Source organism: Erythrolamprus reginae, chromosome 1, assembly GCF_031021105.1.
Source record: "Erythrolamprus reginae isolate rEryReg1 chromosome 1, rEryReg1.hap1, whole genome shotgun sequence".
Taxonomy (NCBI): Eukaryota; Metazoa; Chordata; class Lepidosauria; order Squamata; family Dipsadidae; genus Erythrolamprus; species Erythrolamprus reginae.
This window is the reverse complement of record NC_091950.1, coordinates 24,816,050-24,840,915: the sequence shown is the minus strand read 5'-3', so window position 1 is coordinate 24,840,915 and position 24,866 is coordinate 24,816,050. Positions and strand designations below refer to the sequence as shown.

Here is a 24,866-nt window from a genome sequence, read left to right as displayed (position 1 = left end):
GATCTGCTTCCAACCTAGTTTTTCAGGTTCTTCCTATCACTACTACAAGTGAGTCTGTTCCCCATATTGTTGTCCTACCTCTTCTCTTTTCACACCAACAACTTCAGGAGGCAAGCCATTTCACTAATTAGTTTTTTCTCACATTTTTTCTATCATTGTTTCGATCTTAACAAGAAATAGACTATGGTCTACTTTGTCAAATGCCTTACTAAAGTTGAAGTAAATTATGTATACAGTACTGTATTTCACTAACCCACTATTGTAATACACTCTATTTTTAGCATGATCTGTTTTTGACAAACCATCTTAGCTTCTGTTCATAGTTTCGTATAGTTCTTGGTGTTCACACAGTTGCTTGATTGTCTTTTTCCGGGATCTTCCTAGTATTGAACTTCAATGTCAATCCTCAGAATTTATAGAAACGGCCAGGCTGTCTAGAGAATTCTGGGAGCTGAAGTCGACACATCTTAAAGTTGCCAAGTCTGAGTTATATGGATTTAAAATACACCAACTATACATCCAGTAACACGAGCCAATTGTAATCGGTGGTAAAGAATGATGGGAAATGTAGTTGAACAACATCAGGAGAACGGTGCGTTCCCTGAGTTATGGTACCGGAATTGTATACAACAAAGGAACTGTAATAAGTTGAGTAAGAGAGGCAGGGAACAGAAAAATGGGGAGAGAGAGTAATACAAAATGATAGACATATGCAACAGTTGTGAATATCCTGAAGATACAGGGTTCAAATCTCCAGTGAAATCCATCTAATTATCCATAGATAATTAGACAAACATCAACTTATGTATCACATTAATTCAGTTTTGCTGATTTGTGTTTTGATTAAATCAAAAAACTCAGTGGGCAGAGTCAGAAAAAATATAAAACAAACACTAATCATTTACATTAGGCTGACGTGGTTAATATAAAATATATTTACACTTTGGTTGAGATTTGAGGACTAGTAACTTGGATGAAGACCTTGGAATTTGATTTAGAAGGAAGAAAACGGGTGCCCTACAGTCGGCACGAGTTCCAGGCATAAAAATAAAGAGTAAGAACTTTGCCTAATACTAGATTCACATTTGAGATTCCCATTTTATGAATGTTTACAGATATTTTTACTTAAGCCTATTCTGGTTTTTTTTGCTTAAAATACCATTTATCAATAATTTGAAGAAGAGGTTTCTTTCCTTGCCGTGAACACTAATTAAAGTTTGGAATGGTTTCAACGAACACACATTTTCTTTCTTTTAATTATTCATTTTTCTGATAAAAGGCTCTTACGTCCTAGGAAGCAGTGGTTTTGAAGTGCACTTGGGCTGGCAGAGATTTTGCACACGAGTGAAAAGAGATGATGTGTTTACTGAAAACACTGACTCACAAGTGCGTCAACCGTATGTACAAAACAGCTTCCTGGTTTGTGCAAATCCAGCCTGTGGGATTTTGCAGGAGTTCAGAGTCAACATCCAAAACTTTAAAAAACTGAATTCCGTGGAAACATTGCTCCGAAACAATGAACTTAAAACTCAGAAATTAAAGAGAAAGTTTTAGCTGCATTATAAATGTGAGATGAACCGGGGCATAAAAAAGCAATGAAGTCTCTTCTTTATAAATTCAGCACTCTGAATTTGCTCTGAAGCATTTTAACCCTTCCTGAACGTTGAACTCAAAGCTGCCGGTGTAGTAAGAGGAGAAACGGTGGTACAATATCTATGCAATTTTGGAACTGGCCAAATTCCATTTACTACCCGAAGTGCCAATCAATTCAAACTCCGATTTCTCGATTTCTCTTGGTGCTTTCGCCCAGGAAAGACTTCAAGGGGTGGATAAAACCATCTGCAATTGTTTCTGGAAGTTGTATCTTATGTTGGGGTTTTCTCCCACTCCAGGTAATTTTTTTTTTTAATATGGAGTTTCTGGAGTCTTGCAAAAGTTTTCACAAACCCCATCTGGGTAAGGCAAGGAGTCCTGGTGTCTGTCATGCGTGGCTAAGGGGCATTCTTCTCCAAAGACCACCACAAAGGCAATTCTTGATCCATCGCTGCTCCCACTGCTTCACAGCCGTGGTCTTATTGGGGGAACGGAGCATTGTAACACAGCCGCACCTAAAGAGGGGACAATATGGCACCCAGCTGAGAAACTGTGAAAGGGTTAAATAAGGTTCAGGAGGGAAGTGTTTTTAACAGGAAAGTGAACACAAGAACAAGGGGGCACAATCTGAGCCTAGTTGGGGGAAAGATCAGAAGCAACGTGAGAAAATATTGTTTTACTGAAAGAGTAGTAGATGCTTGGAACAAACTTCCAGCGGACGTGGTTGGTAAATCCACAGTGACTGAATTTAAACATGCCTGGGATAAACATATATATCCATCCTAAGATAAAATGCAGGAAATAGTATAAGGGCAGACTAGATGGACCATGAGGTCTTTTTCTGCCATCAATCTTCTATGTTTCTATGATTCAGATAAAAGAGATTTTGTTAATGTTTACATTGATATAATGTAATGTCTTATTGTAAGGTGGAGAAAAAAATTATTTAGAGATTTAATAATTGATAATGTTGTATAAATTCTATAGGATTTTTAGATGAGGAAAGAGAGATAAGAGCCTCCACTGAATGATTAATAATAAAAAGATTTTTTTTAATATGTTTGATTATACGCATTGTTGTAGTGCAGTGATGGCAAACCTATGGCACAGGTGCCACAGATGGCACGTGGAGCCATATCTGCTGGCACGTGAGCCGTTGCCCTAGCTCAGCGCCAACGTGAATGTGTGTGCCGGCCAGCTGATTTTTGGCTCGCACAGAGGCTCTGGGAGGGCGTTTTTGGCTTCCAGAGATCCTCCGGGAGGATGGGAGAGGGCATTTTACCCTCCCCTGGCTCCAGTGAAGCCTTTGGAGCCTGGGGAGGGTGAAACACAAGCCTACTGGGCCCACCAGAAGCTGGGAAACAGGCCGTTTCTAGCCTCCCTAGGGCCTCCAGGGGGCAGGGGAAGCTATTTTCACCCTCTCCAGGCATTGAACTATGGGTGTGGTTACTCGGGCATGTGCACCTATGCTCTTTCGGCACCCGAGGGAAAAAAAGGTTTGCCATCACTGTTGTAGTGTTTATAATTATGTATTGTCTTTATTTCATGGTGGAGAAAAATTTAAAAAAAATTATACCCCCAAAAGGCTGGGATTTAGAAATATGCCCATGTCACACCAACACTCCGCAGTCTGCATTGGTTGCCGATCAGTTTCCGGTCACAATTCAAAGTGTTGGTTATGACCTATAAAGCCCTTCATGGCATCGGACCAGATTATCTCAGGGACCGCCTTCTGCCGCACGAATCCCAGCGACCAGTTAGGTCCCACAGAGTGGGCCTTCTCCTGGTCCCGTCAACTAAACAATGTCGTTTGGTGGGACCCAGGGGAAGAGCCTTTTCTGTGGCGGCCCCGGCCCTTTGGAACCAACTCCCCCCAGAGATTAGAATTGCCCCCACCCTCCTCGCCTTTCGTAAGCTTCTTAAAACCCACCTCTGCCATCAGGCATGGGGGAACTGAGATATTCTTTCCCCCTGGGCCTTTCAATTTACGCATGGTATGTTTGTATGTATGTTTGGTTTATAAATAAGGTTTTTTTTAGTTGTTTAGTATTGGATTGTTACATGCTGTTTGTTATCACTGTTGTTAGCCGCCCCGAGTCTGCGGAGAGGGACGGCATACAAATCCAATAAATGAATGAATGAATGAATGAATAAATAAATAAATAAATAATAAATAAATAAATTTGTGGGAAGATAAGGATTCTAGGCTGATAGCTCCCTTAAACTACACACACACACACCGCTGGCTCTGCCTATTCTTCTCCTACATTGGCTTATTTTGAGTCAGTTTTGGGATAAGGTTCAAAATTTAAGGGAAATCTTGGGGAGGGAGGGGGAGAACCTCTTCCTTCCCTCCACCTGAGATGCCCACCTCGTACAGGACTTGCATTCTTCAGTAGGATAAGCTCCAAGGTGAAGACGCCGCAAGTGGTCAATCTTTGGGTACCCTGTAGTCCTGGGAATGAAGAACAACACTTGTTAGATAGCACAGGGCCAAATGCCACAGCGAAGAGACAAGCCTTCATAAACCAAGTCTATGGAGATTCTCCATCATCCAGGTCATGGATATTTTGCTTCTCATCCAAGAAGCTTCTTCAACTCTTACTGAATGGTGGGGAATAGTGCGGAGAACAAGTCATTTCCATTTTATTAATTTATTTTCACCAGCTGCCTGCAACCTTCCAGTCAGAGCTGAAGAAAATCCTTAAATGACGAGCAAAATGTCTTCAAAGAAAATCCAGACAGTCCAGTTGACTCTTGAGGGGAAAAAAGCATCTTTGGGACTTGTTAGTACTATGTACATAACAGTTGGGTTTGACAATATATAAACAAGCTAACAAATGAATGCTTGTATGTATTGAAACAGTATGGCTTTAAGAGTTAATGCTGGGAACTGCCACAAGAGGGAGCCAGAGGTGTGATTCTTTCTCTCTGTGTTTTTCTGCTCATTTTATGTATGACTTATGTTTAACTTGACCATGATATTTGCTAAAGTAGATTTTATACACTTTAATGTATCTGGTTTGTATGACTGAACCATTATTCATATCTACTGCCTATCTGCTAGAATTCCACCTTTCCATGGAGAGGGGCGGCATACAAATCTAATTAATAATAATAATAATAATAATAATAATAATAATAATAATATCTTTAATAACTCAAGGGTCACTCTGCATATTCCTTAACAGGACTGTATCAAAGTGAGCTGATATTTCAGTGGGTTCTCTGAAAGCGTTAAGCAAGAGCCGGGGTGGCGCAGCAGGTAGAGTGCTGTACTGCAGGCCACTGAAGCTGACTGCTAGATCTGTAGGTCAGCGGTTCAAATCTCATCACCGGCTCAAGGTTGACTCAGCCTTCCATCCTTCCGAAGTGGGTAAAATGAGGACCCGGATTGTAGGGGGCAATAGGCTGGCTTTGTTAAAAAGTGCTATTGGTGACATGTTGTAAGCCTCCCTGAGTCTAAGGAGAAGGGTGGCATAAAAATATTATTTTACTGAAAGAGTAGTAGATCCTTGGAACAAACTTCCAGCAGACGTGGTAGATAAATCCACAGTAACTGAATTTAAACATGCCTGGGATAAACATAGATCCATCCTAAGATAAAATACAGAAAATAGTATAAGGGCAGACTAGATGGACCATGAGGTCTTTTTCTGCCGTCAGACTTCTATGTTCCTATGTTTCTAAATCAAATCAAATCAGATCAGATCAAATCATAAAATAAATAAAATAAATAAAATAAATAAAATAAATAAAATAAATAAAATAAATAAAATAAATAAAATAAATAAAATAAATAAAATAAATAAAATAAATAAAATAAATAAAATAAATAAAATAAATAAAATAAATAAAATAAATAAAATAAATAAAATAAATAAAATAAATAAAATAAATAAAATAAATAAAATAAATAAAATAAATAAAATAAATAAAATATAAAATAAAATAAAATAAATAAAATATAAAATAAAATAAAATAAATAAAATAAATAAAATATAAAATAATATAAAATTAAAATAAATTAAATTAAATTAAATTAAATAAAAAAAATAAAATAAAATAATAAAATAAAATAAAATAAATTTTAAAAAATAAAAAAATAAATAAGAGTAAAATTTATTTATTTTTATTTATTTATTTATTAGATTTGTATGCCCCCCCACTCTCCGTAGACTTGGGGCGGCTCACAGCAACAATAAAAAATGCATAAAGAACCCTCCTTCCCGCACGCCAAGCAGCTTCCCTGTCGTGTCAAGAGGGGAAAAAACCCATGTTGCCCTTTATGCACCTGGTAAACACATCGCACGGAACTGATGCGGAGTATCCAACGATCCCCGGAGGCTTCCCAAACTGCAGCCGGACTGGCTGCTTGTTCTGCAGCTTGCTGATGATGGCGTCGTTCACCGGAAGCCAGTCCATGTTTGGTATGAGGAGCTGGCTGGGTAGGAGGCAGCATTCATCGATCAAAGTATCGTCGGGCTCGCTGGGATGCCCTTCGTCTCGGCCTGTTCCAAGAGGAAAGGTTCTGGATTAGTGGGGTTTTTTTCATTCTTGGCCACTGTAATCGGCCTGGACTTCAACTCCCAGAATTGACGCCTATTGGATCAGAAAGATCTATTTTCACCTGGGAATCATTTCTATGTAAACTATGGAGGGGATTTCTATTTAAAAAAGAAAGAAAGAAAGAATTGTGTAAACATGTAGCAAAAACATGCATTATTATTTCCATAGTTCTACCTATCTACCTATCATTTCTCTCTCTCTCTCTCTCTCTCCCTACCTACCTACCTATCAAATCTATCTATCTACCTACCTACCTACCTATCTACATCTATCTATCTGTCTGTCTGTCTGTCTGTCTGTCTGTCTATCTATCTCTATCTATCTATCTATCTATCTATCTACCTACCTACCTACCTACCTACTACCTATCTACTTACCTACCTATCATCTATCTATTCATCTATCTATCTATCTACCTACCTACCTACCTATCTACTCACCTACCTATCATCTATCTATTCATCTATCTATCTATCTACCTACCTACCTACCTATCTACTCACCTACCTATCATCTATCTATTCATCTATCTATCTACCTACCTATCTACTCACCTACCTATCATCTACCTACCTACCTATCTACTTACCTATCATCTATCTACCTACCTACCTATCTACTTACCTACCTAGCATCTATCTATCTATCTATCTATCTATCTATCTATCTATCTATCTATCTATCTATCTATCTATCTACTCATCCATTCATCCATCCATCCATCCATCCACATAAAATTATAGGCCGCCCTTCTCCAGGGGACTGAAGGCAGCATACAAGATAAAAAGCCATACAAAATTTAAGAACCCCAAACATAAAAAGAACCATTTAGCCGTTCATTTATGGGAACAGCAATAGCAAATAAACGTATATACTGCTTCACAGTGCTTTACAGCCCTCTCTAAGCAGTGTACAGGGTCAGCCTATTCCCCCCAACAATCTGGGTCCTCATTTTATCCGCCTCGGAAGGATGGAAGGCTGAGCCAACCTTGAGCCTGGTGAGATTTGAACTGACAAATTGCAGGCAACCGGCAGTCAGCAGAAATAGCCTGCAGTACTGCACTCTAACCACTGCACCAACGTGGCTCATTAAAAAAACCCACCCATTTCAAATAAAGTAACCTAGGATGCTATCGGGAGGTAGGTACAGGGGGTGGACAAAGAAATGGAAACACCTTGCAGCTCTTCCATGGAATCCACATTTGTGAAGCTCCCTTCGAACAGTTTTTGTGGAAACTGGGTTCTGTACGTGTTTACTGAACTCTGCAGTGATTTTAGGAGCTGTGGTCTTGCGATCCACTCAATTCGCTTTAGAGTCCGACGGTCTCTCTCAGACAACTTCGACTTTCGACCTGACCTGTGCTTGGCTGAGGACGTTTTCCCTTCTCTTTCAAAAGCAGTCATTACTTTTGAGACATGACCTCTTGAAACGCCAAACATTCGGTCACTTTCTGTTACACTAGCGCCTGCCATTCGAGCACCAACAATTTGGCCTCTTTGAAAGTCTGAGAGCTCTGCCCTTTCTAGAAGGTTATAACCGATTTCCTTAAATTTCTATTTTAAAAACGGTAGTTTAAAAAACATATCAAATAACAGAATTAAAAAAACCATTAAAATATGTCAAGTTTGGATTGATTTGAACATGTTCAAACATTATGAGGCCAAAAAGTCAAGTGTTTCCATTTTGTTGTCCACCCTCTGTATATGGGGAATGTCTCTGCGCTTGGAAGAGCCCAGCAGCTCTGTCAGTTCTGCCCCTCTCCTGCTTATGGCAACTTGAAAGCTTTCCAAGTTGACACCCGGCTCATGTTCCGCACGCCATTTCTCCGTGGTCCGAGCCTTCAAGCCACCCCTCTCCCTCATTGGGCAGCACGTCGGATTACTCACAGCACAACCACAATTTGGTAAGAAGCCGGAAGAGGAGGGACATGCTGTCTTGAGTGTCAGACGTGGCCGTATAAATGGGGAGACAACTTGGCTTCAAGAGGCCCCAGATCCGGATCATGACCATCAGTTCGCGGAGCATTCCTATGGAGGCCCCATCCCGAAGGAAGCTGTGACCTGGGCGAACGGGTCCTGTTGCGGGTCCAGAACCCTAAGGGCAGAAAAAGGAACCTGAGTCACTCTGATGTAAACGGTTAAGCCATCAGTCCAGAGACTGGGAGACTGAGAATTATTACACCGTCTTAATATCATTATTAAGTCAAGATTCCCGGTTCAAAAATTATGTCTGATCAAAACCACAACTACAGTCTTTATATGCCATAAAGCCGTCAAGACCTGGCTCTTCCGGCAGGCCTGGAATTGTTGAGTGAATGGATCCTAGATTACTAGGTATGTGATTGAGAGTATGTACTAGGTCGATTGGGTTTGTTAATGTTTATAATGTTTTTATACTGCTTTTATATTGTTTTTACACTGTTGTAACATTGTTCTTATATATTCAATTCAATTCAATTTATTAGATTTGTATGCCGCCCCTCTCCGTAGACTTGGGGCGGCTCACAACAATAATAACACAATATATAACAATATATATATGTGCCTTTCGTAAGCTACTTAAAACCCACCTCTGCCGTCAGGCATGGGGGGATTGAGATCCCCTTTCCCCCTAGGCCTTTACAATTCTATGCATGGTATGTATGTATGTATGTTTGGTTTTTATATTAATGGGTTTTTAATCGTTTTTAGTATTGGATTACTATTGTACACTGTTTTATTGTTGCTGTTAGCCGCCCCGAGTCTCCGGAGAGGGGCGGTATACAAATCAAATCAAATCAAATCAATCAAATCAAATCAAAAACAAATCTGATAATTAAACATAATAAAAAGTCATTAAAAGTCATCAAATCAAATCAAATAAATAAATAAATAAATAAATAAATAACAAATCTAATAATTAAACATAATAAAAAGTCATTAAAAGTCATCAAATCAAATCAAATAAAATAAATAAATAAATAACAAATCTAATAATTAAACATAATAAAAAGTCATTAAAAGTCATCAAATCAAATCAAATAAAATAAATAAATAAATAACAAATCTAATAATTAAACATAATAAAAAGTCATTAAAAACCCCTTATTAAAAGAAAACATACACTCAAACATACCATACATAAACTGTACAGGCCCGGGGGAGATGTCTCAGTTCCCCCATGCCTGGCGGCAGAGGTGGGTTTTAAGAAGTTTACGAAAGACAAGGAGGGTGGGGGCTGTTCTAATCTCCGGGGGGAGCTGGTTCCAGAGGGTCGGGGCCACCACAGAGAAGGCTCTTCCCCTGGGTCCCACCAGACAACATTGCTTAGTCGACGGGACCCGGAGAAGGCCAACTCTGCGGGACCTAATCGGTTGCTGGGATTCGTGCGGCAGAAGACGGTCCCGGAGGTATTCTGGTCCGGTGCCATGTAGGGCTTTATAGGTCATAAGCAACACTTTTGTTTTTTTATTCCTTGGAAGCCAACCAGAGTCCTCTGGCAGCTGGGCGGCACACAAAAACGACTAATAAATAAATAATATGTGGCAACTGAAAAGAGGCATTCCTAAAAAATATTTCCATTATTTCTATTTCCATTTTTTGACTTCTGCAAAGAGTGGAGCAATATGGGCTCCTTTTTTTATGTTGAATGTTTCTGGGTACATCTTTGTTTTGTCTTGAAAAATCAATTAAATTTAAAAAAAAGAAAAAGAAAAGAGGCATTCCTTTCTGCAGCGCAGTCGAACTGGGGAGATCAGAGAGGATCAGGCGTCATCCCGCGTATTTTACAGCAGTGATTTTCAACCTTTTTTGAGCAGCGGCACATTTTTTACATTTACAAAACCATGGGGCACATGGGGGGGGCGGCTAAAAAAAGTTTGGACAAAAAAAATCTGTCTTCCTCCCTTTCACTCTATTTCTCTCTCCTTCTTTCTCTCCCTCTTTTTTCTCTCTCTCCATCCCTTTCTTTCTTTCTCTCTTCCTTCTTTCCTCTTTTCTGCTCTCTCTCCTTCCCTACTTCCCTCTATGTCTTTCTCTCTCTCTCTTGCTTTCTCTCTCTTGTGTTCTTTCTCTCTCTGCTTTCTTTCTTTCTCTCTCTTGCTTTCTTTCTCTCGTTTTCTTTCTCTCTCTTGCTCTTTCTTTCTCTTTCTTTCTCTTGTTTTCTTTCTCTCTCTGAGCTTCGCGGCACACCTGACCATGTCTCACGGCACACTAGTGTGCCACGGCACACTGGTTGAAAAACACTGTTTTACAGGACAACTATGGCGGAAAGGGGTGCAGTGTTCCAGCATCCCTCTAGGACAGGGATGGCAAACTTTTTTCCCTCAGGTGCCAAAACTGTGTATGCACACATTATCGCGCCTGCCCGAGTGCCCACACCCATAATTCAATGCCTGGGGAGGGTGAAAATTGCCTCCCCTGCCTCCCGGAGTCCCTCTGGAGGCCAGAAACAGGCGTTTCCCAACTTCTGGTGGGCCCAGTAGGCCTGTTTTTCATCCTCTCCAGGCTCCAGAGACTTCCCTGAAGCCTGGGGAGGGCAAAGATAACCTCCCCCATCCCTCTGGAGCCACCCGGAAGCCGAAAATGCCACAAAGAAGAAGTCAACCAATTCTCCAAAACACCTGAGGGTAAAACAAGAAGCCATGGGTGGAAACTAAACAAGGAGAGAAGCAACTTAGAACTAAGGAGAAATTTCTTAACAGTCAGAACAGTTAATCAGTGGAACAACTTGCCTCCAGAAGTTGTGAATGCTCAGACACTGGAAGTTTTTTAGAAGATGTTGGATAACCATTTGAATGAATTAGTGTAGTGTTTCCTGCCTAAGCAGGGGTTCAGACTAGAAGACCTCCAAGGTTGTTGTTATTATTATTATAGTTGGTATCTGTCAATATTAGAACTTAAACAGTGAATTTGACACAAAAGTTTACCCTCCCATTAAGTAAGCAGCAGCATGGGGCCTCTGCTACATGTGTCAGTCTCACCTGGTTCGGAAGACTGGCAAGCAAATACAGCACGAAGTCCCCAACCCACTGGATCAATTGTTGGAGCGATTGCAAGGTGGTCATCTCCAGCACAAACTCTTCCGTCTTCAAATTGATCATCACTTTGTCGATATCTGGAAGGATCAATGGGAGGAAACTTCAAGGAGATAAAAGGATTCGCCTGTCATGTCTGAAATCCATTTTGAGCATTGGACCTTCAGGCCTTCCACCTTTAGGACTGTAGGAAACTGGGTGGGGGGGTTGTAGGAGTTCTTTTTTATTATTTATTTATTTATTTTATTTTATTTTATTTATTATTTATTACTTAAATTTTTAGGCTGCCTTCCTTCTAATGGACTCAGGGCAGCGTAGAGAATAAAACAAAGATACAAAATTTAAAACCCCAAATATTTAAAAAAAACATTAAAAAAAACCAACATTCATCCATCTCTCATCCATTACTACTAGCATACTATTGGCTGGAGCAGAGTGTAATTGCTCAATGGCCCCAGGCCCGTTGGCAAAGCTCTGTTTTTAAAGTTTTTCGAAAGGTCAGGAAGGTTGGGGCAGTGCAAATCTCTGGGGTGAGTTTATTCCAGGAGACGGGAGCCACCACAGAGAAGGCCCTTCCCCGTGGTCCCGCCAGCCGGCACTGCTTGCCTGACAGGATCTGGAGAAGGCCAACTCTGTGGGATCTAGCCGGTCTCTGGGACATGTGAGGCAGCACAGGCAGGGACATACTGATAAAATAAAAGAATAAGAAGCAGTAATGAGAAATGTAGGGGTTCTCTGGTTCTCTGGTATTACCAAAAACCAAGCAGGCATGGCCCATCTTAACAAAGAAAAGAATTCAGTTTTTTCAATCAATAAATGTTGACATTTATCAGAAAAAAATATAAAAATATCACTTTTAATTACGAAACTGTCTTTCAATCAGGACTAGAGCAGGGAAGGATGGAAGGACAGAAGGAAGAAAAAGGAATGTCTATAGCAGAGGTCCCCAAACTTGGCAACTTTAAGACTTGTGGACTTTAATTGTCAGAATTCACCAGCCAGTTATGCTGGCTGGAGAAATAATAATAATAATAATAATAATAATAATAATAATAATAATAATAATTTATTAGATTTGTATGCTGCCCCTCTCCGAAGACTCGGGGCGGCTCACAACAGTAATAAGAAACAGTGTAACAATGGGACAAATCTAATAATAAAAAATATATAAAAACCCCAACAATTAAAAACCAACCAATCCTGAGAGTTGAGGTCCACAAGTCTTAAGCTGCCAAGTTTGAAGACCGCTGGTCTATAGCAATCTGGGCAACTTTAAGATATGTAAACGTCAACTCTCAGAATTTAAAGCAGCTACGCCTGGGCTGGAGAATTCTAGAACTCCACATATCTCAAAAGTTGCCAAGGTTGTGAAAAACTGATCCATCTGAGAATGGAAAAAAATATGCCAGAATGATTGCTTGGGCAACGCAATTGAAATTCTGCCTTTTTCGATGCCCACAAAACAACAGACAAGATTTCGGCCATAGCATTTGGCCACAATCTGAACGTTTTGGTTCTTCCGCCATGCGTGAGCAACCTTGAAAACAGAAGAACTTTTAAAATGAGCTTTCACACACAAACACACACACACACCAACCATTCCCTTGGAAAATCTAGACGATCAAAAGAGGACCATCCCTTTTGGAGATACCTATATCGGTGATCTTGGCACAGATCTCGGTCAGCCTGTCTCCAGGTGTCTTGTCGGGTGTGTTGAGGACCGGAGGGCGGAGCAGGGATTTCAGGGTGCAAGTGATGGCGATCAGGAAAAGCTTAGCGTGGTAGTCGCACACGCGGGCCACCGTACTGGAGGAGAGCTTGCAAAGCGAGGCTTTCATGGCGATGATGCGCGTGGACAGAACCTGTCAAAGGAGGGACGTGATCACCCAACATAATGCTGCTGGTTTCAAGCAAGGAGGTTCACACATTAAAGTCGAGAAATAAATAACACTGGTTCGCTCGCGGTTTAAAACCAACAAATTCTCATTGAACAGGTAAATTTTGGGCTTAATTCTCAGTAGGCTTGAGGTTGACTAAGCCTTCCATCCCTTGCAAGGTTGGTAAAATAAGGACCCAGATTCATTCATTCATTCATTCATTCATTCATTCAATTTTTATGCCGCCCTTCTCCTTAGACTCAGGGCGGCTTACAACATGTTAGCAATAGCACTTTTTAACAGAGCTAGCATATTGCCCCCACAATCCGGGTCCTCATTTTATCCCACCTCGGAAGGATGGAAGGCTGAGTCGACCTTGAGCCAGTGATGAGATTTGAACTGCTGACCTACAGATCTACGGTCAGCTTCCATGGGCTGCAATACAGCACTCTACCTGCTGCGCCACCCCGGCTCAGTTTTACTTCAAACACATTTGGCTAACTATGATTTAACCCTGGTGGAACCCTGGTTTAAACACGCAACAGGATGAGTCCAAGCACCATTATGTGCCCAGGTAACACCACTATTCTGTGAGCTGTGCTGCCCCTCATCTCACCTGATCAGCTTCCAGGTACAATTCAATTATTACCTAAAAAGCCCTACACCAGTAGTTCTCAACCTTTCTAATGCCGCGACACCTTAATACAGTTCCTCATGTTGTGGTGACCCCCAACCATAAGTCTAGCACCAATTCTCCCAAAAGAGCTTTAAGCCGATTGGCAGGAAGGTCAGAAGGACACCCCCACTGTAAACACCTGATTGGTTGGATTGTAAAAATATGTTCCAAGGTGCCAGAATAGAAACTTTAGTTCCTAACGCCATGGGAAATTTGTCTTTTCTCCTGGTCTTAGGCGACCCCTGTGAAATGGTCATTTGACCCCTTTGGGCAAGGGTCCCCAAACTTGGCAACTTTAAGACTTGTGGACTTCAACTCCCAGAATTCTCCAGCCAGCTTTGCTGGCTGGAGAATTCTGGGAGTTGAAGTCCACAAGTCTTAAAGTTGCCAAGTTTGGGGACCCTTGCCCAAAGGGGTCCTGAACCCCAGGTTGAGAACCACTGTCCTACAGAGATAGTCCTTGACTTATGACCCCAAATGGGAATGGAATTTCAACCGTAAGTTGTTGTAAGTTGAGGCACTTGATCACAAGTGTCTCTTTTTACAGCAGCCATTAAGCCAGTGCTTCTCAATTATTTTCTGGGTTTTTGCTGCAGGGAGTGGGGGGGGGGGGGTTGAACTGAACAATAGCACACACCACAGAGCAGGGGATATAAAGTGCAGATAACAAACCCTTAAGAGACCCCATGGAAAAATATTTGAATAGGGGTGAAAAGAAAGGAGGAGAGAGACAGAGATAATGAGACAAACGTAAGTCACCTGAAAGCTAAGACAAGGAAATATAACTAAGCGTATGTAGTGCGTGGCTTCACTGTAACTATGGTGGGAGACGAGGAAAGACCGCTATGTGTCTAAAAATGTTGGCAGCGGACACCATGAGGCCAAATAAATTGAGACGTCACTTAAACACATTACACCCCAATCACGCTGATAAACCTCTTGAGTTTTTTCAGTGAAAACCTGCCAAATATTTCAAACAATTGTCCCGGCGGAGAGTTGGAGGGTGTTAAATGTTTACTTCTTCCTGGGGGCAGTAACAGGAAATAATTGAGAAGCACTACTCTACTGCAATACAGTGATACCTCGTCTTACAAACACCTCGTCATACAAACTTTTCGAGATACAAACCCGGGGTTTAAGATTATTTTTCCTCTTCTTACAAACTATTTTCACCTTACAAACCCACCGCCGCCGCTGGGACTTCTGTGTTTTTGTGATGCTGCAGGGGAATCCCAGCAGGGAAATCCCAGCAGTGCAAAAACGGGCACTTCGCTGGCAACGGAAGTCTGGAGGTGGGGTTTCCCAGTGAGGGGAGCCTCAGTGAAATCGCAGCATCGCAAAAACACAGGTCCGGAAATGGGATTTCGAGGACTTCGGTGGCTTTGCAATGCTGCAATTTCACTGAAACATAGACACATAGAAGTCTGACGGCAGAAAAAGACCTCATGGTCCATCTAATCTGCCCTTATACTATTTTGTGTATGCTCCCTTCGCTGGGAAACCCCACCTCCAGACTTCCATTGCCAGTGAAGCGCTCGTTTTTGCGATGCTGGGATTCCCCTGCAGCATCGCAAAAACACGGAAGTCCGGAGGTGGAGTTTCCCATGGAGGGGAGCCTCAGGGGAATCCCAGCTTTCAAGCCTTCGACTCCAAAGCGCCTGATAAATCAGCACTCCTCTTGACTGAAGAGGGAGACATTTCTCAGGCTTCAATAATAATCCCCCTGGCTATTTTTGTACCCTCTCGCCAACAATCTTAGTAAGCTGAGAAATGGAATGCATGTTTCAATGATGGGAACTCACCTGCTGCAGGGCGGCGTTCTGGCGCATGTATTCCTCGTGCAGCTTTTCCACCAGATTCTGCACCATGCCGGGCTGGACGTGAAGCAGGATGTCCCACCAGTCATATCCCGTCACCATGCAGTACTCCAACAGGAAAAGCAAGTGACGGAGGGAAATATTCATATCCAGAACATGCCCCATGGAGGGAGAGATCCTGAACATGCTAAGCTGCAGACAGCAAGGGGACAGACAGAAATGACATGTCGGATGCAGCCAGGAAATCAATTACAGTGGTACCTCAACATACAAGTCTAATTCGTTCCAGACTTGAGCTCGTATGTCGATCAACTCGCATCTCGAACGAATGCCTTTAGACTTTGTTTTTCGCACCGAGATAACAGGAAGCAAGGAATTTTTGCGCCACCTAGTGGAAGCTCGGCTCGTATCCCGAATTTGAGCTAGGGTGTCGAACAGAAATTTTGCTCGCGTCTCGGCTCATAACTTGGAATACTCGCATGTGGAGCAGCTCATATCTAGAGGTACTACTGTATTGTATTTTTTTGGAGCATAAGACACACAAAAGACATGTATTTTTATGTATTTATAGTGTTATTTGTATGTGTATGTGGTTTTTCTTCTTTTTTGTTCTTTGTTGTTTGTTTTTATTATTTTTAACTTTTAAACTTCAATAAAAACTTTTTTAAAAAAAGACACACCCTTTTCCTCCCTAAAAGAGGCTGAAAATTTGGGTGCGTCTTATACTCTAAAGTTTTTTTCTTCCCCCCAGCCCTAACAAAGCGCTAACGATCTTACATGCTTGCAGGCTTTTTTTTCACTGCTACTTGCTCTGAATAATTTTTTTTCCAGCCCTTACTGGCTTGCAGGCTTTTTCATTGTTACTCTCTCCGAATAAGGTTTTTTCCAGCCCTGTCTTTGCAGGCTTTTTTTCATTGCTCTACTTGCTCCGAATAAGGTTTTTTCCAGGGCTAACCAGAGGACAAAATAATGTGCTGAAACTGACCTGACTAAGGACGTTAGCTGAAAACGTTATATATATACCCACTAAAACCCTCATTGTGTATTGGAAAAAATAATAAATAAATAAATAAATAAATAAATAAATGTCATAGAAGGGCCAACTTTGCCTACCCCTCCCCAAGGGGATCCTGAATGGTGGCATGAAACGTTGACGGTAAAGTGACCCTTTTCACAGATGTTGTAATTTTGAACGGTCACTAAACAAATGGTTATAACTTGAGGAAATACCTATAAAACTCATTCCTGGCCTCCCTGCTTTAAACACTGAGGGAAATCTTACTCCAAATGTACCTTTCCATGGCTATCGACCCCAACTAGGGCCAGCGAAGTCCAAGACATCTGCATTGCTTTGAAGTAGACCAGAGGGCCCGAAGTTCTCTGCCGTTTGATGGTCTGGTCATCCACGGGCCGCTGAGAAGTGGACCCGTAAAACACTGCCATGGTTTGTAAGGAGAGGCGGTTGATGATGTGGACGCTGCCATCATGGAAAGCAAGGGCCAGGCCTGGAAAAGAGGTGGATAAATTGCAAAGGGATTTCGAAAACAATTTACTGAGAGAAATAGGCCTGCATTCCTTCCGGAATATTCTATTGTTTTATCCCTGAATAAGCTAAACCCAATTGTGGGGAAACACCTCCGCTCACAACTTAGTATCAGTGGCAAATTACTACCATATTTTTCGGAGTGTAAGATACATCATTTTCTTCCCTAAAAGAGGGTGAAAATTTGAGTGTGTCTTATACTCCAAATGTAGCTTTTTCTTTTTTTGAAACATAGAAGACTGACAGCAGAAAAAGACCTCATGGTCCATCTAGTCTGCCCTTATACTATTTCCCTTATTTTATCTTAGGACGGATCTATGTTTATCCCAGGCATGTTTAAATTCAGTTGCTGTGGATTTACCAACCACGTCTGCTGGAAGTTTGTTCCAAGGATCTACTACTCTTTCAGTAAAATAATATTTTCTCATGTTGCTTTTGATCTTTCTCCTCAGATTGTGTCCCCTTGTTCTTGTGTTCACTTTCCTATTAAAAACACTTCCCCCCTGAACCTTTTTTGACCCTTTAACATATTTAAATGTTTTGATCATGTCCCCCCTTTTCCTTCTGTCCTCCAGACTACACAGATTGAGTTCATTAAGTCTTTCCTGATACGTTTTATCCTTAAGACCTTCCACCATTCTTGTAGCCCGTCTTTGGACCCGTTCAATTTTGTCCATATCTTTTTGTAGGTGAGGTCTCCAGAACTGAACACAGTATTTCAAATGTGGTCTCACCAGTGCTCTATACAGCGGGATCAGTCTCCCTCTTCCTGCTTGTTATACCTGAAGGGTTTTTTTCCAGCCCTAACTAGCTGCTACTGATCTTCCCAGCTTACTACTCCCTCCGAAGATGGTTTTTCCCCCCAGCCCTAACGAAGTACTAACGATCTTCCCAGCTTGCAACGTTTTTTTTATTCCTATTCCCTTAGAAATGGTTTTTTTCCCCCCAGCTCTAAGTCTTTGCAGACTGGTTTTCATTCCTACTCCCTTTGAAGAAGATTATGTAGCAGCAAGGCTCACTGCAATACAAAATCACCTGGGCATATGGCATCCTCCTCCAGGATTCAACCAAACTTGATTCAGATAAACATAAACCCCCATGGCCCCATGAAACTCTGACTACAGAGTAAGGGTAGGCAAAGCTTGCTCTTCTATGACATGTGGACTTCAACTCCCAGAATTCCTGAGATTGCATGATTGGCTCAGGAATTCTGGGAGTCGAAGTCCACAAGTCATAGAAGAGCCAACTTTGCCTACCCGTGGTCTAGAGCAGTGTTTCCCAACCTTGGCAACTTGAAGGTATTTGGACTTCAACTCCCAGAATTCCCCAGCCAGCATTCCTGGCTGGGGAATTCTGGGAGTTGAAGTCCAGATATCTTCAAGTTGCCAAGGTTGGGAAACACTGGTCGAGTGAATACATTTCTTGCACAGGAACAGAAAGCTCAAGGGCAAGGTCCAAGAGAGGGTATAAATAACCCTCACCCTCCCCTCCATGTGGTCAGCTACCCAGGATTTCAAACTCATGCAGTCCTATTTAAACATAGAAATATAGAAGACTGACGGCAGAAAAAGACCTCATGGTCCATCTAGTCTGCCCTTATACTATTTCCTGTATTTTATCTTACAATGAATATATGTTTATCCCAGGCATGTTTAAATTCAGTTCCTGAGGATTTACCAACCACGTCTGCTGGAAGTTTGTTCCAAGGATCTACTACTCTTTCAGTGAAATAATATTTTCTCACGTTGCTTTTGATCTTTCCCCCAACTAACTTCAGATTGTGTCCCCTTGTTCTTGTGTTCACTTTCCTATTAAAAACACTTCTCTCCTGAACCTTATTTAACCCTTTAATATATTTAAATGTTTCGATCATGTCCCCCCTTTTCCTTCTGTACTCCAGACTATACAGATTGAGTTCATGAAGTCTTTCCTGATACGTTTTATGCTTAAGACCTTCCACCATTCTTGTAGCCCATCTTTGGACCCGTTCAATTTTGTCAATATCTTTTATCAATAAACCATCTTTCCAATGAGCCTCCATGTTTCCAGTGTCTTTCTCCCCGCTTAGAACTGAACCCAGATGGACATTTTTTTCCAACACTGGTGAAACTACACATCCAAGAAAAACTTTCCTCACCTAAACCTGGGTAGAACTTGATGTCGCTTGCTACCTTCAAATCCGTGCTGGTCAAAGAAATTGGCAGTTTGGGTAAGGCCACAGCAGAAACTCGGTCCAGGTCATTCGTGGCCGAAAGGATCCGCCATTTCAAGATCATCGGCGGCTTGTCCCCAACTTAGAAATAAAGAGGAAGAAGACAATTAAAAGTACAGTGTTCCCTCGATTTCCGCGGGGGATGTGTTCCGAGACCGCCCGCGAAAGTCGAATTTCCGCAAAGTAGAGATGCGGAAGTAAATAGACTATTTTTGGCTATGAACAGTATCACAAGCCTTCCCTTAACACTTTAAACCACTAAATTGCAATTTCCCATTCCCTTAGCAACCATTTAGATTATGACTCACCATGTTTATTTATTAAAGTTTATTTTAAAAAAATATTTATTAAAGGCAGATGAAAGTTTGGCGATGACATATGACGTCATCGGGCAGGAAAAACCGTGGTATAGGGAAAAAATCGGCGAAGTATTTTTAAATTAATATTTTTGAAAAACCGTGGTATAGACATTTCGCGAAGTTCGAACCCGCGAAAATCGAGGGAACACCGTATTGCAAAAAAAAAAAAAAGCATTTGGTAATGGAACTTTCTTCCTTTCTGCTTAACACAACCAGATTATTATTCAAGGAACTGTAGTTCTGAAATTTCTGGAGAGGCCTGGTTTGGAAGAGACCATGTGACAGTGATGGGCTCTTACGGATACAGTCAGGTACAGAGAACCGGTAGAAAAATTTTGAATTTTTTTGTCCACAAAATAACAAAATAAGCCACGCCCACAGTGTGGTAGTAAACATGTTTGCAGCCCTTCACTGCTGTTTGAGTGTATTATGTCACTTTCTATCACAAGATGAGCTGCATATAAATTTAGTAAATAAATAACTTTGCATCCAGGAAAGCAAACGAAACTAAGAAGCACATATAAAACTAATTTTCTTAAAATAAAAACATACCTTCAGAAGGTCAAATTATAGAAAAAGTATATAGATGTGCAGAAATGGACGAGATGACAAGGGACATTAAGGGAACAAAAGGTAATGAAACCGCTAATATATGGGGGAAATGGCACAAGTGGATTAAAAAAAGATACTAGACAGAATGACAGTTAATTTCAGACTAAAGGTGTACCGAAATATCTGATAATTTTTTCTTCAATTGGCTTACTGTAAATATATAATAATAATAATAATAATAATTTATTGGATTTGTATGCCGCCCCTCTCTGCAGAATCGCAACTTTCACTATTCTGATATCTTTCTTTTTGGATCAAAGTAAGTTTCTCATTTTCCTGTTATCTTATTTCCTTTTTCCTGTATTACAGAAGTAAAGACAAAATGTAACTGTACAGTGTCACCTCGTCTTACAAACGCCTCATAATACAAACCTTTCGGATACAAACCCGGGGTTTAAGATTTTTTTGCCTCTTCTTACAAACTATTTTCATCTTACAAACCCAAGCCACTGCCACTAGGATGCCCCACCTCTGGACTTCCGTTGCCAGCCGAAGCACCCGTTTTTGCACTGCTGGGATTCCCCTGAGGCTCCCCTCCATGGGAAACCCCACCTCCGGACTTCCATGTTTTTGTGATGCTGCAGGGGAATCCCAGCAGCGTAAAAATGGGCGCTTTGCTGGCAACGGAAGTCCGGAGGTGGGGTTTCCCAGTGAGGGGAGCCTCAGTGAAATCGCAGCATCGCAAAAACACAGAAGTCCAGAGGTGGGGTTTCCCATGGAGGGGAGCCTCAGGGGAATCCCAGCAGTGCAAAAACGGGCGCTTCGGCTGGCAAAAGGGGTGAATTTTGGGCTTGCACTCATTAATTGCTTTTCCATTGATTCCTATGGGAAACATTGTTTCGTCTTACAAACTTTTCACCTTAAGAACCTCGTCCCGGAACCAATTAAGTTTGTAAGACAAGGTATCACTGTATATTAAAAACGGGCAATGATCTGTAAATAGATGTTTTATGTTTTAAATGTATAAAAAACAATAAATAAAACTTTTTTAAAAAAACTACTTTTCTTCTCTTCCTAAGACATCACAGCCAAAGGAATATTGCATGGTCTGAAAATCTACCGGTATGGATTTTACACGCAGGACGCCTACGATCCCCCCCACCCCCCCAAAATTGATGCTAGCGCCTTCTTCAAATTTATCAACTGCATTGTTTCTAAGCAAACAGAGCAGAAATTCAGCTTCGAATTTGCCAGGTCACGATGTACCCATTTAACAGCTTCTCGCCTGGGGAAGAATCAAAAGAACTTCATTTCCAGAGGGAAATGGCTGTGATGTTGCCAGGTGGTTTTCTGTGTAAAGGCAACAATTAAATATCACCTGTGGGTTTGATTGCTCTTGGTTAGAAAAATGGCTCCCGCTGAGCTCTGATGAGGGTGGTAAGTAGGAAAGCAGGAAAGAAATGGGTTATAATAAGGGAGCTAAATAGAAGCAAAGTTGGAAAGAAAAGAGCAATTTTTTCCTTGGCAGTACAACCACATCTCTGGAAAAACAAAGACGTTAATTCATACGGGAGGAGCAGAATTCTAGTCCCACTTTAGGCCCAAAATTTGGCTGGTTAACTTTGGTCCAATCCCCAGAAGACTCTGAGTTCAAATCCTGCCTTAGACATGAAAGCCGATGGGGCCAATCCCTAGAAGAGTGTTTCTCAACCTTGGCTACTTGAAAATATTTGGACTTCAACTCCCAGAATTTCCCAGCCAGCGAATTTATTTTATTTATTTTATTTATTGGATTTGTATGCCGCCCCTCTCCGAAGACTTGGGGCGGCTAACAGCAATAATAAAACAGCGTACAATAATAATCCAATACTAAAAACGATTAAAAACCCATTAATATAAAAAACCAAACATACATACAAACAAACATACCATGCATAAAATTGTAAAGGCCTAGAGGGAAAGGGAATCTCAATTCCCCCATGCCTGGTGGCAGAGGTGGGTTTTAAGCAGCTTACGAAAGGCAAGGAAGGTGTGGGCAATTCTAATCTCTGGGGGGAGTTGGTTCCAGAGGGCCAGGGCCGCCACAGAGAAGGCTCTTCCCCTGGGTCCCACCAAGCGGCATTGTTTAATTGACGGGACCTGGAGAAGACCCACTCTGTGGGACCTAACTGGTCGCTGGGATTCATGCAGCAGAAGGCGGTCCCTGAAATAATCTGGTCCGGTGCTGAATTCTGGCTGGGGAATTCTGGGGGTTGTAGTCCAGATATCTTCAAGTGGCCAAGGTTGGGAAACACTGCCCTAGAAGACTTTGTCCTGATCCCACAAGATCCTGCTTATGTTTTTTTCTAGTTTGGGCTAGAATTGAAATTCACAGATTTCAAACTCCCCAATCTGACCATTCAGGAATCCAGGATGATTTCAACCAAACCTATAAAGACCTACATGGCTTAGGACCAGATTACTTACAAGTATCCCAGCAGCCAGTTAGGTCCCACAGAGTCGGCCTTCTGCAGGTCCCGTCAGCCAGGCAATGCTGTCTGGCGGGGCCTAGGGGAAGAGCCTTCTCTGTGGCGGCCCCAGCCCTCTGGAATCAACTCCCTCCAGGGATTCGTATTGTCCCCACCCTCCTGACCTTCCGCAAGGCTTTAGAAACCCACTTTTGCCAGCAGGCTTGCAACCGTTGAGTGTTAACGTCTAGCTCCGGCGAACCTATATGGAATGAATGTGGGTGAATTGTCCTAAGTACAGTGGTACCTTTACTTAAGAACTTAATTCGTTCCGTGACCAGGTTCTTAAGTAGAAAAGTTTGTAAGTAGAAGCAATTTTTCCCATAGGAATCCATGTAAAAGCAAATACAGTGTTCCCTCGATTTTCACAGGTTCAAACTTCACGGAACGTCTATACCACGGTTTTTCAAAAAGATTAATTAAAAAAATACTTCACGGTTTTCTCCCCTATACCACGGTTTTTCCCGCCCGATGATGTCAAATGTCATTGCCAAACTTTCGTCTGCCTTTAAAAAACATTTTTTTAAAATAAACTTTAATAAATAAACATGGTGAGTAATAATCTAAATGGTTGCTAAGGGAATGGGAAATTGTAATTTAGGGGTTTAAAGTGTTAAGGGAAGGCTTGGGATACAGTTCATAGCCAAAAATAGTGTATTTACTTCCGCATCTCTACTTCGCGGAAATTCGACTTTCGCGGGCGGTCTCGGAACGCATCCCCCCCCGAAAATCGAGGGAACACTGTAATGCATGCAAATCAATTAGGAAAGAAATAAAAGCTTGGAATTTGGGTGGGAGGAAGAGAAGGAGGAGGACAGTTGCTGCCGGAGGAAGAAGGTGAGGTGAGGGGAATAAAAAAAATCCAAAACGTTAAAGGCTTAAAAAAAAAAAAGAGGGACTTAGGCGGCGAGGAGAAGCATGTGTCTCCCATACACCCGCACGAGGCTGCCTCCCATACAATGCGCCAGAGAGAGAAACCCAGGGGGAATGGCAGGAAACTGGCCGGGCCTTCGTGCCACTCTCAAATTTCCTGGGAGATTTTTCTGGGCTTTGGTTCTTAAGTAGAAAATGGTTCTTAAGAAGAGGCAAAAAAAAATCTTGAACACCCGGTTCTTATCTAGAAAAGTTCTTAAGTAGAAGTATTCTTAAGCAGAGATACCACTGTATTGGGTTTTAGAATGGATTTTAATTTAGATTTCTTATACATTGTATTTTTGTATCTATTTTGTTGTGAGTCACCCTGAGTCTGCAGAGAAGGGCGGAATAGAAATCTAACTAATAAATAAATAATAAATAAATAAATAAACAAGGAGGAGGAGGAGAAGCCACTGTCTGCTGAATTCTTTCCACATCTGCTACCTGCCTGACTCACCTGTGGGAGAAATCTGCTGGAAAATGTTGTTAACTGGCAGTCCTTCTTTCCGGAGTGACCAACACTCCACAATGCTATTGTTCTGACTGGAGGCACACAGCAGCATCTGGAGGAGGAGGGAAGGCCAGGTAGAACCATGTTAGCCACCTTACTGTTCTGCCTGGCCCCACGCCACCCAGAAACGAAGTAATTAGTCAAACACACATGCAAGTTTGTAAAAATAAAACAAAGAGGTATTCTTTATATTCAGAAGGCTGCAAGCCACGGAGTTTCAGAGCAATGTTAGCAATGGGAAGCTGTTTTCGCCATCCCCAGGCATTGAATTATGGGTGTGGGCACTTGCACATGTGCGATAGCGCACAGCCACGCTTTTTCAGCACCCAAGGAAAAAAAGGTTCACCACCACTGAGCTAGAAGGAAGAGGCAGCTAGGACCGGAGAAGGAAATAATGCACTTTGGGAAAAGGAATCCTCAGTCTGAGTATTGTATTGGCAGTTCTATGTTAGCAAAAACTTCAGAAGAGAAGGATTTAGGGGAAGTGATTTCTGACAGTCTCAAAATGGGTGAACAGTGCGGTCAGGCGGTAAGGAAAGCAAGTAGAATGCTTGGCTGCATATATAGAGGTATAACAAGCAGGAAGAGGGAGATTGTGATCCCCTTATATAGAGCGCTGGTGAGACCACATTTGGAATACTGTGTTCAGTTCTGGAGACCTCACCTACAAAAAGATATTGACAAAATTGAACGGGTCCAAAGATGGACTACAAGAATGG

General features: G+C 41.7%; 1 protein-coding gene across 1 annotated transcript in view; it reads right to left on the bottom strand.

Annotated features, from left to right (window-relative positions):
- Positions 1-796: 796 nt before the first annotated feature.
- The window catches only part of MED16 (mediator complex subunit 16), a 41,144-nt gene continuing 17,074 nt past the window's right edge, over positions 797-24,866 (bottom strand). Inside the window, exons 6-15 of the mRNA XM_070747330.1 lie at positions 24,094-24,199; positions 19,229-19,384; positions 16,842-17,053; positions 15,534-15,740; positions 12,830-13,040; positions 11,125-11,258; positions 8,051-8,258; positions 5,889-6,105; positions 3,965-4,048; positions 797-2,108 (exon numbers count right to left, since the gene is read on the bottom strand). Coding sequence (XP_070603431.1) covers positions 1,982-2,108; positions 3,965-4,048; positions 5,889-6,105; positions 8,051-8,258; positions 11,125-11,258; positions 12,830-13,040; positions 15,534-15,740; positions 16,842-17,053; positions 19,229-19,384; positions 24,094-24,199 — 1,662 coding nt within the window. The 3' untranslated portion in view covers positions 797-1,981. The remainder of the gene's footprint in view (positions 2,109-3,964; positions 4,049-5,888; positions 6,106-8,050; positions 8,259-11,124; positions 11,259-12,829; positions 13,041-15,533; positions 15,741-16,841; positions 17,054-19,228; positions 19,385-24,093; positions 24,200-24,866) is intronic.